Genomic DNA, 14,651 nt, shown 5'->3' with positions numbered 1-14,651 from the left:
AAAGAGGTTGGATGTCTCTTGTATGTGTGCTGAGTGCTTTCTCTCTGTACTTTATGAAACATATTCCAAATGTGAAGTTTTAAACCTGAGATCCAAATTATTTATCATGAGTAATAACTTTTTGGTTATATTTATATAGCATTCTTTTCATGTGAAAAAGTGTATTGACTTTAAATAATTTGTAACAACAACAACTATTATGATGATGTGAGAAAGAGAGCGATTGCATACACTACGAGAGAGAAGACAAACAAAAAGACATACAAATCTGGAAATTTACAATCCAAAAGATGCAAAATTGCTACTGTGCTGAATGTGGATATTTCACATTCATTTTTCTCTAACTGACATGTAATGGATTAAAACTTTTTGACCCTATAGCCATGCCACCACATTCCCTTTATTAAGAGAAGGTAGAACTTCAAGGTTGGACTGGCTTAAACAGCAGCCCTTTCTCCTTTATATTAAATTTTTGTGTCAAAGTTATGAATACACAGTGTGACATTTTTCCTGCATGGAGAAGGGTTTAGAAAGTAACAGGATGTCACTGCAGGTGACCAGGAATAAAGTATGCACGTTTACTTCATTCATTTTAAGCACTAATAGCATCTCATTGAAAAACATCATCTTTGGAAAAGAAGGGAGACTTAGAGCAACTAAGAAGGCTTTGTTAGAATTGATATATCCAAATATTAATTATAGAAAAGGGTTGAAGCATTTAGCTTCATACACGTGAATGTTAGCTATTTTATATAACAGTGGCTTTCACATCAAATGCAGTGGCAACAGCCATATTGGAAACCTTGAGATTAATAATGACTTTATTCAGCTTGTAGCTTGGGGCAGAACCAGCTACAAAGCCAAGACCCCTGGGAATACTGACCCTGTCAATGTAGGTCCCATTTCCGCAGAAGCAGAAGCATGATTTCTTTAGTCTCTTCAAGGATCTCTGCTTTCTCTGCCCTGTCCTTTTAACACAAAGAGGTGATAAATCAGTTTCCTATTCCCTCTCAATTTAAGATGATGTTTAGTGGATAATTAGGTCATAAAAAAGAAAATATAACAATGATAATAATAACTTGCTAGTTATTTTACATACTTTAACTCATTTATTCCTTGAAACAGCTCAATGAGGTAAATACAGCACTTTTCCTATTTTACGGTGAGGAAACAGAAGCTTAGAGAGTTTAAGCAACTTCTCAAGAATATACAGCTAGGAAATTTTATTCAAAGCCCGTTTTTGATTTCAGATTCCAAACTCTTAACTGTTACTAATCACCATTCTATTTTGTAACCCCAGCTGACACCTTTGCCACCTCTGTAGCCTACCGGCAACCAGAGCTAAATCCTGCCCTCTCTTTGGGAAAATGTTATATCTAAGCCGCTTTGGAGACTGGCATGTGCATTTGAGTTTCAGCTCTGCTATTTCTTAACTGTGTAATTTTTTACAAGTTAATTAACCTCTTTGAGCCTCAATTTCCCTATCTAAAAAATAATAAAAGTAAATGTCTGCAAAGTTTAATTGGAATAGTTCAATGAGTTAATGCCATTGCCTGGCACAGAGTAGGAGCTTCATTAAGGTAGGTAATATCATTCAGGCTCAGCTCAGTGCAATCCTTTTTATGAAGTCTTCATGCTTTATCACTCCACTCTGAGCTACATTCATAGTATTTACCATTCCCCGCTTTGTAGAATTAGTTTTCTTTTTGCAGGTGTTTGTCTCCTCTTTAGGTTGGAAGCCACCTAAGGATAGGAATGATGCACTTTTTAACATCTACCAAAAGCCAAGAAGAGTACTCAGTAAATAGTGGCCATATTTTCTTGACCACATGTGGCTACATTTCTGACAAAGAATTGTGTGGTATTTTATGATGTGAGAGTCAGTAGAAAATGTAGTTGGAGGCTGGGCATGGTGGCTCACGCCTGTAATTCCAGTAATTCCAGCACTTTGGGAGGCCAAGGTGGGCAGATCTCTGGAGCCCAGGAGTTCAAAACCAGCCTGGACAGCATGGAGAAACCCCATCTCTACTGAAAATACAAAAATTAGCCAGGCATGGTGGTGCATGCTTGTGATCCCAGCTACTCGGGAGGCTGAGGCACGAGAATCACTTGAACCTGGGAGGCAGAGGTTGCAGTGAGCCAAGATTGTGCCACTGCACTCCAGCCTGAGTGACAGAGTGACATTCCATGATAAATAAATAAATAAATAAATAAATAAATAAATAAATAAAATGTAGTTGGACATCAAAACAGTATTTCTAGGATATTTTTACTTTCCTGGACAGAGTATACAACCAGGATTATAACCTAAGATCGATAGCATGAATTCATTATTTTTTTTTCTTCTGAAAAGTTGTTTTTTAATTTTCAATTTTTGTGGGTACATAGTAGGTATATATATAAATGAAGTACATGAGACATGTAATGTGAAATAAATACATCATGGAGAATGGGGTATCCATCCCCTCAAGCATTTCTCCTCTGAGTTACAACTCAGTTACACTCTTAGAATCATCATTTGTAAATACTTATAAATTGATTTGATGTTTTCAATTTCTTGATTTTAATATTGCAGTGTTTGTCATTAAAAAAGAATAATGCTATTATTCACAATAACCAAGATATGAAATCAACCTCAGTATCCATCACCAAATAAATGGATGAAGAGAATGTAGTATAAAGTACTATTCAGCTCTTAAAAACAAAGAAAATTTTCATTTGTGACATGGATAGCCCCAGAGGACATTATATTAAGTAAAATAAGCCAAGTACAGAAAGACTAATAGTGTATGATTTCATTTATATGAAAAATCTGAAAAGGTCATACTCATAGAGTAGCAGAGAGTGGAATGGTGATTAAGGGGGCCAGTGGGTAGCCAGGTGCGGTGCCTCACACCTGTAATCCCAGCACTTTGGAAGGCTGAGGTGGGCAGTTCACGAGGTCAGGAGTTCGAGACCAGCCTGACCAACGTGGTGAATCTTTACTAAAAATACAAAAATTAGCCAAAAATGGTGGTACCTGCCTGTAATCCCAGCTACTCAGGAGGCTGAGGCAGAAGAATGGCTTGAATCTGGGAGGCACAGGTTGCAGTGAGCCAAGTTCGCACCACTGCACTCCAGCCTGGGCAACAGAGCAAGACTCCGTCTCAAACAAATGAACGAAAAAAAAGGTGGGGAGCAGGTGGGGAGGGAAGAATAGAGAGACATTGGTCAAAAGATACAAAATTTCAGTGAGTTAGGAGGAGTACATCTGGATGGAGATCTGTTGTATAACCTGGTGAGTATAGTTAGTAACAATGTGTTGTATACTTAAAAGTTGCTAGGAAAGTAGATTTTAAGGGTTCTCACCACAAAAAAATAAGTATGTGAGTTAATGCAAATGATAATTTGCTTGATTTAGACATTCTACAATTATACATATTTCAAAACATCATGTTGTACACCATAAATACATACTCTTGTCAATTAAAAAAGAAGAATGCTGAATGGGAATTTTTAGACCTGAAAACTTGTTTATCAAGATTGGATCTGGAAGCTGCCTAAACACTAAAAGATGTGAAAGGACTTTGTTGGGAGTAGATGATTCAAGATGATTTCAGATGGGGCATCCCACTCCCGGTCTCCAGAAGTGGTCTGCCAGGAGAAACCTTGGTGAGGAGGGACAGAGGCTGCATTTTCCTCTGCTGATGTCACTCCTTTTCTCTCAGTGGGTTCTCTCCCTCAAGAGTTTTGTGCCAGTTCCTAAATAAAGGGCTCTTTTAATATATAAGGTCTCTGTAAGTGCAGAACTTGAGTTATCAATAATTTTACACATCCCCTGTCATTCTTATTCAATTTAAGCATCTTGAAGACAGAGCTTATAGGGTATTTTATTTCCTCTACTGTGGCTAACAGTAGAGCTAGAAAGCAGTCAATAAGTGGTTCTTGTGTCGTGAGCTGTGCAAGAGCATCACTTACATCCCTTCATTTCATTGCCAAGCAATCCAATGTCATAGATAACTACATATCCCCATCCCTCCAAACTCCATTTGAAAGATGAGGAATATTGAGGCCTAGAGAATTAAGTGATTTGAGATCATATAGCTACTAAGGGCAGAGGTGGGATTTAAATAGGTTTATCTGACTCCGTAGCCCATACTTTTAATCAAAAATTCTCAAAGATGCCTGTGTATCAGAATCACGTGCCAATTACTACATCAGAACCTCCAGAAGTGGAGCTTCTTATCACTAGAGCTCTCAAGTAGATTTTGATGTAACCAGACCAAAGATTCAGGAAGCCCTCCTCTAAAATACTACACTATATTACCTTCTCAATAAATGTCTGTTAAATGAATGAATGATGGCTGTAATTCTTTCACTAATAATCCATTCCTCCATAAAGGTGTGCTCTTACGCAATGATCTTCAAAATGCAAAACTTTCTAAGAGACTGTCTCTAACTTCTCTAATATCTTTATCAGAGATAGAAACCATTACAGAGAAACTCAGCCTCAGGGACTGTAGGAGGTGCCTGATTAGGGATAGTGGAAGGCTTGAAGAGTAAGCTAAAATTCAAATATTTGATGCTTCACAGTGTTGCCTGGGGATACTGCTGCCTGACCATGCAGCTAGGAGCTAGAAACATAAGGTTCACTTAAAGTTTCCTCAAGTTTTTTATGTTGTAAAGCTCCCACAGAGATTGACCCTTAGTGGAACAAGGCTCCTGTCCTTCCTCCTGATAATCTGCTGGGTCAGACATCATCAGTGGCAAAGACCTTGGGGTGTCCAGAAACGTTCCACCTGGTGCAGTGATACCTTCAGGCAGTCTCTTTTTTACACTCCTTCAAGAGTGATGTCCCTTGTCATGGCTGGCAGCTTCTGTAGAAGCCTGGCCTTAAGCCACTTACACAAAGGCAGCAAGAGTATCCATCAGGCAATGAATGAATACATAAGATGCAGTTGATCCCTACAATAGAATATTGTTCAGCAATAGAAATGAAGTATCAATCCATGCTACAACATGGATGAACCTGGAAAACATTATGCTAAAGTGGAAGAAGCCAGTTACACACACACACACAAACATGTCATATGATTCCACTTATACAAAATGTCCAGAACAGACAAATCCATAGAGACAAAACGAAATAAAGACAAAACACTAAATGGACTTAGTGGTTGCCTAGGGCTGAGAGAGCTGGGTGGAATGACGGCTAATAGGTATAGAGTTTCTTTTGGGGGTGATGAAAATGCTCTAAAATTGATTGTGATGCTGTTTATGCAACCTTGTGAATATACTAAAAACCACTGAATTGTACATCTTAAAAGTGTGAATGTTACAGTATGTGACTTATATCTCAAAGAAGCTGTGAAAGGAAAAACAAAAAAGCAGCACAAGGAGACAAAAGTGATGCAGTAAAATTAGAGTATGAGAACCACAAGATTGCCAGGCACCCATTACAACTGGAGAAGGGTTTGGAAAGTTCTCCTCCACCAGAGAGGTGTACAGGACGGTGGCTATGAAGTTGCTCACCTTAAGGCACCCATAGGCTGATGCTATCAGTAACTTCCTGTGATGCTTTTTTCTTTTCTGAATGTGCATCTATTTTTTTTCACCTTTTCCTTTTCCTCACCCTTTGTGGAACTAAGTTCATAATACTTCCCAGGCTAAAACTATATAAAGTCTGGCACATAATACTACATTTTTAAGTAGAATTATAAATTAAGATGTAAAATGTATCTATTATGTCTGTCCCTTTGCACATTTTTGCTACAAGCAATTCTGTAGAACTCACAGTCGTTATTTACAATGGGAGAGAAGAATGTGCAAACCAGTAGTAATGTTTAAAAATTGGGCGTGATTCCATCAATGACTCCATGTGTCAAAGTTACCACTTTCTTTTTATCTGTTGAGGGTTGTATTACCTCTCACATGGACCATTAAAGCAGCCTAACTGACTTTCTTCCACCATCTTCCATAATACTCACAGTTACCTTCCTAAAATGCAAATACAAGGCAGTGCAGTCTGGAGAGTAAGAGTTTGGTTCCCAGTCTCAGATTGCTTAGATTTGAATCTGAGCATCACCACCAATCAACTTGGTCAATTTAGGCAAGTTACCTAATCTTTCAGTTCAGTTCATCATTTTTCCCTAAATTTTGTGAGAATTAAGTAAGAACAGTATGTTAAGCCCTTAGTCCAATGATGGACTCATTGTGAGCAGTCAGTCACTAGAAGCTCTTATTATTATTGCATGTATGTTCAAATGCTGCCATGTTTCCTCATGCCTGTAAAATCCACTCCAAACTCCCTAGCCTATCTTGCAACAACCTTTGAAATCTCACCTCTGTCTCTCTTCTTCCATTTCACAACCTTTTCTGAATATACCAGGCAAATTTGTGGCTTCAGGTTTTTGCTCAAGTTCTTTCCTCTACCATTTCATATCTGCATTTGGAAAAGCCTGTTCTTCATTCAAGAAGACAATAATGAAGGGACTATAATGCTATTCCCAAGCTCCTTTTTTTCTCTGTATTCCAGCAGCACTTTAGAGGTTTGAGGGAAATTGGCCAAAGAGGGTCATATTTTATAGACAAAGCAAGCAGAACTTCTTAGTGAACTGAATAAAAGACACAAGGAATAAAATAGAAGAAAGTATAATTTCTAAGTTTGTATCTGGTACAACTGGACATGTGATTTTGCCATTTAATGATCTAGGAAAACCTGGGGAGAATAAGGTTTGGGGGGACTAATGTAATAAAGACATCTGTATTAGTTATGCTAGGTTTGAGATGCCAATCAGGTATTCAAATGGGTTTGATAAGTAAAGTGTTGTATGTATATACAAGTCTGGTGTTTGCAAAATGGTCGGGGCTATGGATATAGAACTGTGGGTCATAACTATATAGGAGGCCAGTGGAAGTCATCTGGAAAAGCCCAGAAAAACAACATTTAGAAATCAAATATATAGAGAGAAACCTGTTATATGTATACACACACACACACACACACACACACACACACACATATGTGAATTTACTCACTCACTACCTACTTGAGCGTAAGTACTATCTTATTTATCCTTATGCCTATTGGTGCTTGTCACACAAATGTTCAGTATGTGCTTGCTGAATTCATTCCAAGACTAAAAGCAAAAAAAAAAAAAAAAAAAAAAGATGGCCTCTCAGAGACCTCGCAACCCTGCACTTTCATAATTTGGCCAGATTTGCAAAGGAAGCATGAAGGACAACTCCAGCATCTAGCACAGGATGGAATGTGATGGACAGTTCCATGACTGCTGCAGACAGTCTCATCCTTTCTATCTCCTAACCTCTCCCTGTCCCCTTCCCCTAGGGACTTCAAAGAGCACAGCTTCAGTGCTCATGAGCAGGTGGCACAAAGCCCAGGGTCCCAGCATGCTTGTCAGTGCTAGATACAAGGGTCTTAAGGGAGCAGCAGCTGCTGGAGCATATGGGTGGTCAGCAGGAGTTCCCCTCAGCTCTGGACTGAAGCTCCTCAACACACACAGTGCCCAATTTTCTGAAAGGTTGCACGGGAAGCTTTCTCTAGGATCTTGTCATGTTTTTCCCATTGACTTTAATGATTTAGTATTCCTATTTTTCTGGGCCCCTTATTCCTATGAAGTATTCAAGAATTTGTTAATCAAGACACATCCATCTACCCCTACCCCTTTTCTCTCCTCTTGCCACAATTCTGATTAGGCTTTCATCATTCTTTACCTGGACAAATTCAGTTGCTTTCTATCTGGTCTTCTTGCATTCATTCTCTCTCCATTCTGCCACCAGAATAACCACACCAAAGTACTGCTCTATTAGGGCACACACCTGCCAAGAACTTCAACAGCTTCCCCATTGCTTAGTGAAAAGAAAAAGGTTCCAACAATCCACGCTTGGAATTCTAGGCCTCCCCGCCATCTATCCTTTCCAGGAAACCTTTCCAATATTAGTGCCCATCAACCACATTTGGGGGTGTAATTAATCAGGCCCTATTTCTTCCCACAAATAGTCACTGTGATTTCTCTCCGTTGTGTCTCAGCACCTGCTTTTTTCTTTGCCCAGGATGCTTCACCTGTTTCTCCGTCTGTTATCATCTTACCCAGTCCTCAAGTTCCAAGCCATTGGTGTCTTCTTCAGTGAGCCTTTCTTATTCAACCCAGATGGAAAGAGAGGTCACTATAGTTCTGAAACAATTCATGCCTATTTTTAAAAATCATTTATCAGATTATGGATAGTGATGTAAATAGATAGATAGGTGATTGATTGATAGACAGATAGATAAATAGATAAATTTTTTCCCATTGGAACTCTGATTTATTTTTCTATTTCAACATTCCATACCTAGCAGAGCATATGGAAGGAGCTCTATGAATGAATGAACTGATTGAATGAATGAATGAATATATGAGTGACTCAGTTAATCCAGTGATTCATTTCTAGTTATTCTCCACTTCTCACAGTTTAGCTATTACATGTAATCCTGTCTCTACACATTGGGTTTTCTTAAAGTTGGGTCTCTCTGCCTTTTCTGGTCAACACATAGGTGACTTCCTTTAACGACCATGTTCCTTATGGTTGGAGTATCAGTCAGTGACATGGAGGAGATAAGGATAGAAGAGGGAGCAGTTTCAGGTAAAAAGAACACTCCAAGATATGAAAGAGATATGCTTACAGGTGAAGGATTTTAAGCAAGATATTGACATAATTAGATTAGCTATTTGAAAAAAATCACTCTAAATTCAGGTACAAGTGGACAGGAGATACTGAGGATAGGAGAGCCTCAGGAGGAGGCTCTTACAGGTAACTCAGGCTGAGAGTAGACTGACTGGCACTTAGACCAGGTCTTTGCCAAAACAATAACTACTATCTCTGCCTCTTCTCAGGGCTTCCAGGGCAGCGGTTGAGGAGACCTTACCAAGGAGCACCACACAGTAGATGCTGAGACATCGTACTCCAGGATAAGAAACAGTAACATGGCAGCACCTGCTTGAAAGAAATTAAAAACCAACAGACTCCATTTAGAAAGGAACAATGTCCAAAAAAGGGCGAAATAAGGGCGAGAAGCCCGAGGCACTCATTGTTGCCCTTCAAGCTGCCAATGAAGACCTCAGGACCAAGCTCACAGACATTCAGATAGAGCTGCATCAAGAGAAGTCCAAGGTGAGCGAGGGCTACCTGAGGCCATGGCCTTAAGAGCAGCTCTGACTGTCCACATGCAGTGAGCACAGCTCTGCCTGCTGGCCCACCCCAGTGGACTCCTGCCCTTTGCCAGAGAGGGCAACATCCCCTGTACACATGAGGAGCTTATTGCATGTGGCAGGAGGGAACTGAGCACAGGACACACAGAAAGTGAGAATAGCATGCTCACTTGACAGATCTCAGCCTCCTCTGGAAGCCTGGTTCAGGAAGCCAGATATGAAAATTCAGACAGTGTCCCCCTACCACTGCCAAGCACTTAATAGTTGCATGACCTTGGGCAAGTTCCACTCTTGCCCTCCAAAGGTTATACCTCCCAGAGCATTCAAAGCAGTCCTTCTGAAATGTACCACATCATGTTACTCCACTGCCCAATACCTTCCACTGGCTTCCTATCTCTCTTAGAGTCAAATAACTTTCTCTACCACTACAGGATATTAGCTCCGGCCCCCTCTTTGATTCATCTCCCACTTCTCTCTCTCTTGATCACTCTGTTTCCTATTTTTGCTGGATCAAGAGAGAGACCTCAATCACATTTAGGGCCTTTGCACTTGTTCTTCCTGGACAGCTCCATGCTCCTTCACTCACCTCCTTCAGATGTCTGCTCAACCATCAAGTGTCTGACCACAGTCTCTAAAACAGAACACTTCGCCATCCTCAGGTACTCCCCATAGCCTATTCTTGGCTTATTTCATAGCAATTTATACATTTGCTTTTTACTTGCTTAGTGCAGTCACTCCTCAATCTCTACAAAAGCAGGAATTCAGTTTACTTAGTGTCCCTAGAGCCTAAATAATCACAAGAACTTAAAATCTCAATATGTATTTGTTGAATGAATACAGGAATAATTTAAAGATGATGCATTCCTTATACCTCAGTTTCTTCATCACATTACAGCTATATTGAGGTATGAATTAGACAAGTATATAATGTGTTTATGAGGATCGAACAAAAAAATTTATGTCAAGTGCTCAGAGAGCTGCCTGACACATAATAAACTTGCAAAAAATTACAGCATTGGTGTTCTTTTTACTATTCTCTAGATTTAAGTCAGTTGCTAACTAGACTTAGAAGTCTCTTTACTTCTCTCAATCCCATCACCTAAATGGACAAGCAAACACACATCTCACCAAGGTGGTGTGAATATCGACTAGGGTCATGTCTAGGAAAGCATTTTGACATCTCCAGCATTCATAAGATGTTTTTGCTCCCTGCAAACCAGAGACCACAATGACTGCATAAAGTTGCCTTATTTAGATAATTATACAGTAAGAAAACATTCTTGATCAACAAGCAGTAGTCACAAGCCAACAAATATATTTATTCAATTTTTATCTACCTCTTCTTCCTTGACATAATTATTAAATTTTAATTTGTTATTTCTCCCCAAATCTATTTCTCCTCATTTTAACAAAATAAGTGGCCTTTGGATCTGCCAAAGCCTCTTGCCCCCTGCCTAAGCTAAGCCTTGACCTTAGATAAAGAGACGGTAATGTAAAATTTGTGAAGGAAATTTTTTAGTTTCCGTGAAGCCAAAGGGAACATGATGTCATTTTAGAACAGCATTTGTTTGAGAGTCAGAAGATGTGGGGCATTATTTGTCTTTATCTCTCCTTGGAGATGAATTTAAATGTCTCAGTGTCTCTATCTGTAATTCAGATGACTGAATCTGCTTCTCCATATATGGGATTGTCAAGCATCACTGTGCAATGGTATAACCTGGGGGACCTGATTAAATATTAAGATTTCTGAGCCCACAATCCAAGAATTCTGATAAAGTAGTCAGGTGAAAACCAGGACTTGTATTCGGTAAAGCAGCCCAGGCAATGCCGATGCATTACAGATGCAGATGACTTCCAGGCTTCGCGTTGATAAACACTCCACTGTAAGACTCCATCCAGGTCTGACAATCCATAAACATTTCATTGGCCTTAACTCTCCCTGCAGCAACATCACGCTTCAAGGGAGGCAGACTCCTTTAATTGTAGTTACAACAGGATGACAATCTACATTCCTAGGAAGAAGCTTGTCAATCTCGTGACCGGGAACCCTAAACTGCTGCTGCTTTCCAGAGAACAAACTGATGAGATTCCCAGAAACAGAGACTCTGAGGACTTCAACACTGCCAATACTCCACATATTCAAGCCTTTTAAAATGGGTAACTCTCAAGTTTGAACCAGGCTGCCTGTTTATCTTGGGCCTGGCACTGTTGTCTAAGCCCTCAGGCCAAGCATAATCTCCCCTTCCTCTGACGATTGACTGGCAGCCAGCCTCTTAAATGAGCGCACACAGCCTTGTCCTTTTCTCTGCTGGCTGCCCCTGGCTGGCTACCCCTCCTTGGCAGTTAATTACGGTCCCAGCCCAGGAGCTAAAGCAAAGTCTCATTGCCTGTCAGCATCCTTCCCCAGAGAGCAAAGGGAATGTAGAGGGCAAACAAGTCATAAAGCACTTTTATTATAAATAAATGAGATTGTGTTTTCAAAGGACCAGGTTTTAAGAGAGAGAATATGCACAATGCCTAGATGTGAATTTATACTCTCAGGTTGGCTCTGAGGCTCTGATGACAAAATGACAGTTCAGCTACTAGGGAATGGATAAGTTAAAAAGTGGAAACCTTGGGGGCAATGGGGCAGTATTCATTTATCCAGCAAGACAAATAATCCCACTGATATTTACAGAACAGCCATTGTGTATAGAGCCGAATCTTAAGACCTTTGGGCTGATAATATAAATAGCTACAACTTACTGAATGTTTACTATCTGTCATGGGCTGATAAGCGCATTTCATCCTGCCAGAGTCCCAGCTGCTTCACTAGCACCTGACTGGCCTGGAGAAGGTTATAAAACCCCTCTGTGTTCTTCATTTGTCAAATGGGACAATAATAGTATCTACCTTACAAGGGTGTATGTATGAGTGTTAATTTTTGAGCAATTAGTTTGTGTCAAGCGTGTTAAGTGCTTTCATGCCATTATTTCATTTCATCCTCATTTTCACCTGCTGAGGTGGGCATTGTTATCCCTACTTTACAGATGAGGAAACTTCCTGGCCTAGAGGAGGTGCTCAAAATTACTTGTTGAATGAATTTACATGATTTTTTTTTTAACAGCTTTCCCCCAAACCCTGTGGCATACGTACTGTTACAGTACTCACTTAGGTGAGAACTCCAGACTTGGATAGAGAAAGGATTTCCACCCATGTCTGTCTGCTTCTTGGAGCATCACCCTGAGCCACTAAGTTGCGGTATTTGCCCTGTGTGTCTCTTCTATGGACACCATGAGTGCGTGATCCAATGGTTAGTGTGTATGAACATGCCAGGGGCTGCCCCAGGACTCTTTAACTCTCCCTCAGAGATAAACTACGGTTGTGTGAACAGCATAGGCACAGTGACAGAGGGAATGAATGGACAGGAGCGGGGAATAGGGTTCTCAGGGCAAAGGCAGCAGGGCAACAGGTCTGGGTTGCAAGGTTGAGAAGAATCAGCTCCAGACAGGAGCTGTCCCATTGGCACAGCCCTTCAGACTGCAAAGCATTTTCACACCAAGCCTCACAACCATCAGAGCAAGCCTGTGATAAAGACAGGGTGCAATTACTATTCTGCCTTCACTGAGGAAGAAAATGAGGTTCAAACGGTTTAACTCGTTGAAGAAAATGAGGTTCAAACTGTTTAACTCATTTGCTCCCAGAGACACAGCTAGTGGAGGAGCGGCGATGGGAATTCCTGTCTTCTGTAAGATGGTGGTGGTCAAGGTCATGCTCACTCTCTGATTCCACTGCCCTCTATTGCCTCTAGGGCATTCTCAGAAAATCAGCCAACATTCTCTATCCTCGAGTGACTGTCCCCACAGCCTCCAGACACAGGTACCAAATTTGGGATGGGGTATATTTTCCTGTCTACTCCTTTAGTTCTGTTTTCAGGAAGCAAAAGTAGCTGAAAACAAGAAATTTTAAAGATAGACTCCTTTGCACTGAATTGTATAAGGTTGTATAGGATTTCCCTTGTGAGCAACCTTCCTAGAGCGACTCCTTCACATCTCCTCTCTGAGAGTTACTTTGTGCCCCTGAAAATCCCTGCCAGTTTACTGTGTTCCTCCAGGAACATCCAATGGAGATAATCCAGGCCAAAGTTTATGTTAGCTTAGCTTGCCTTGATAACCTCTCAACCTTTTCCTTACCTTTGACTGAGCTGTCCAATTTTTAATCCTAGATTTCTAAGATCACTTTTAAAGCTCAAATCATCACTATCTTTCTCTTGGCAGAATTCACATTGGCATTTTGCAAAGGCTAGACCAGAAGTAGGACAGAATAGAAAAATACAACATGAGATCTATGTAAGATAGTCATACATTCTTTTTTCTCTGTCATAGTGTAACCTTTCCTTGGTAAGATTAAACTTTGCTGATGACCTTTTTTTTCCCGTAAAACCTCTAGGATAGAAGGGATTTGGAAGCCTATCATTCAGAGCCCTACCGAGCACTCTCCCCTTCACCCTGCCCCACCCTGCACCATTCTTTATCACTCTTTAGGCCCACATGCACCCCAAGTGTCTTCCACGTCAAGATTAGATGCTGCCAATGCCAGAGAACACAATACATACTGAAGAGACTCAGCTTTATCTTTGAACATCTCTTTCTGTTGGAAAAACAGTTACCATCTTAATAATGTAATATAGTAATATTAGTCTTATCAAGATGATATGGGGACTTTTATATTTATGTTGCTGGTATTACTATAATAGTGTGTAATACTATATACACAATATTTATTAAAATTAATATTATAACATCCACCATGTATTAATAGTTATTAATCTCTTCTGTGTCCCAGCTTTTCCACAGGGCTTTTGATCCATTGCCTATGTCAATCATCACAATAGCCATATGAGAATGATATCGACAACCCCAGTTTACAGATGAGAAAATTGAGGCTGACAGAGGTGAAGCAAGGTTTCAGGTACAGACACAAGGTGTCCAAGGTTTCAGAGCAAACAAGGAGGTGTAGGATCTGACCTGGAGCCGGCTCCTGAGCCCGCAATGTACTTTAGTGAGTCTTCTTTACATTGTTCTTATGTAAAGACTGTTTCTCACTTTTCTCATCACAAATTGTGATGAAACAAAGACTTCCTACATCACAGAGCTGCCCAGGAGGTTAAATGCACTGATGTGTGTAAAGCCTATTTAGAAAGGTGCCTAACTCATATTAAACCCTCAATAAATGCTAGCTATTATATGGTTGAGCTGAAATTCTTCTCCATAAAACATATCCATGTATCAAAATTGGTTTCTTTCTTCTACTAAGTAATTTTCTTCATTTCAAAGTATTATCATCTTTATAATTTCATTGTTACTCAGGAATGGTTCATCATTTTGTATATTCATTTTAAGATTTATATTATGATATTTAAATCTATATCCTTAGTGGTACCATCTGCACTGCAAATAATTTTCAGAAAATTTTATTGGCTTT

At 40.0% G+C, this 14,651-nt stretch overlaps 1 protein-coding gene across 5 annotated transcripts in view; it reads left to right on the top strand.

Moving 5' to 3' along the window:
• The window catches only part of JAKMIP2 (janus kinase and microtubule interacting protein 2), a 202,414-nt gene that overhangs the window by 107,379 nt on the left and 80,384 nt on the right, over positions 1-14,651 (top strand). For 4 of the 5 annotated variants that reach the window (XM_017872469.1, XM_017872460.1, XM_017872443.1 and 1 more), the window contains exon 2: positions 8,874-9,150. The exons of the other annotated variant lie outside the window; for it this stretch is intronic. In XM_017872469.1, the coding sequence (XP_017727958.1) occupies positions 9,022-9,150 (129 nt within the window). In that variant the 5' untranslated portion in view covers positions 8,874-9,021. The remainder of the gene's footprint in view (positions 1-8,873; positions 9,151-14,651) is intronic. 5 annotated transcript variants of the gene reach the window in all.

This window comes from Rhinopithecus bieti, unplaced genomic scaffold, assembly GCF_001698545.2.
Source record: "Rhinopithecus bieti isolate Rb0 unplaced genomic scaffold, ASM169854v2 scaffold_757, whole genome shotgun sequence".
Lineage (NCBI taxonomy): Eukaryota > Metazoa > Chordata > Mammalia > Primates > Cercopithecidae > Rhinopithecus > Rhinopithecus bieti.
Note: the sequence above shows the minus strand (reverse complement) of the source record. Positions and strands in the feature narration are given on the sequence as shown.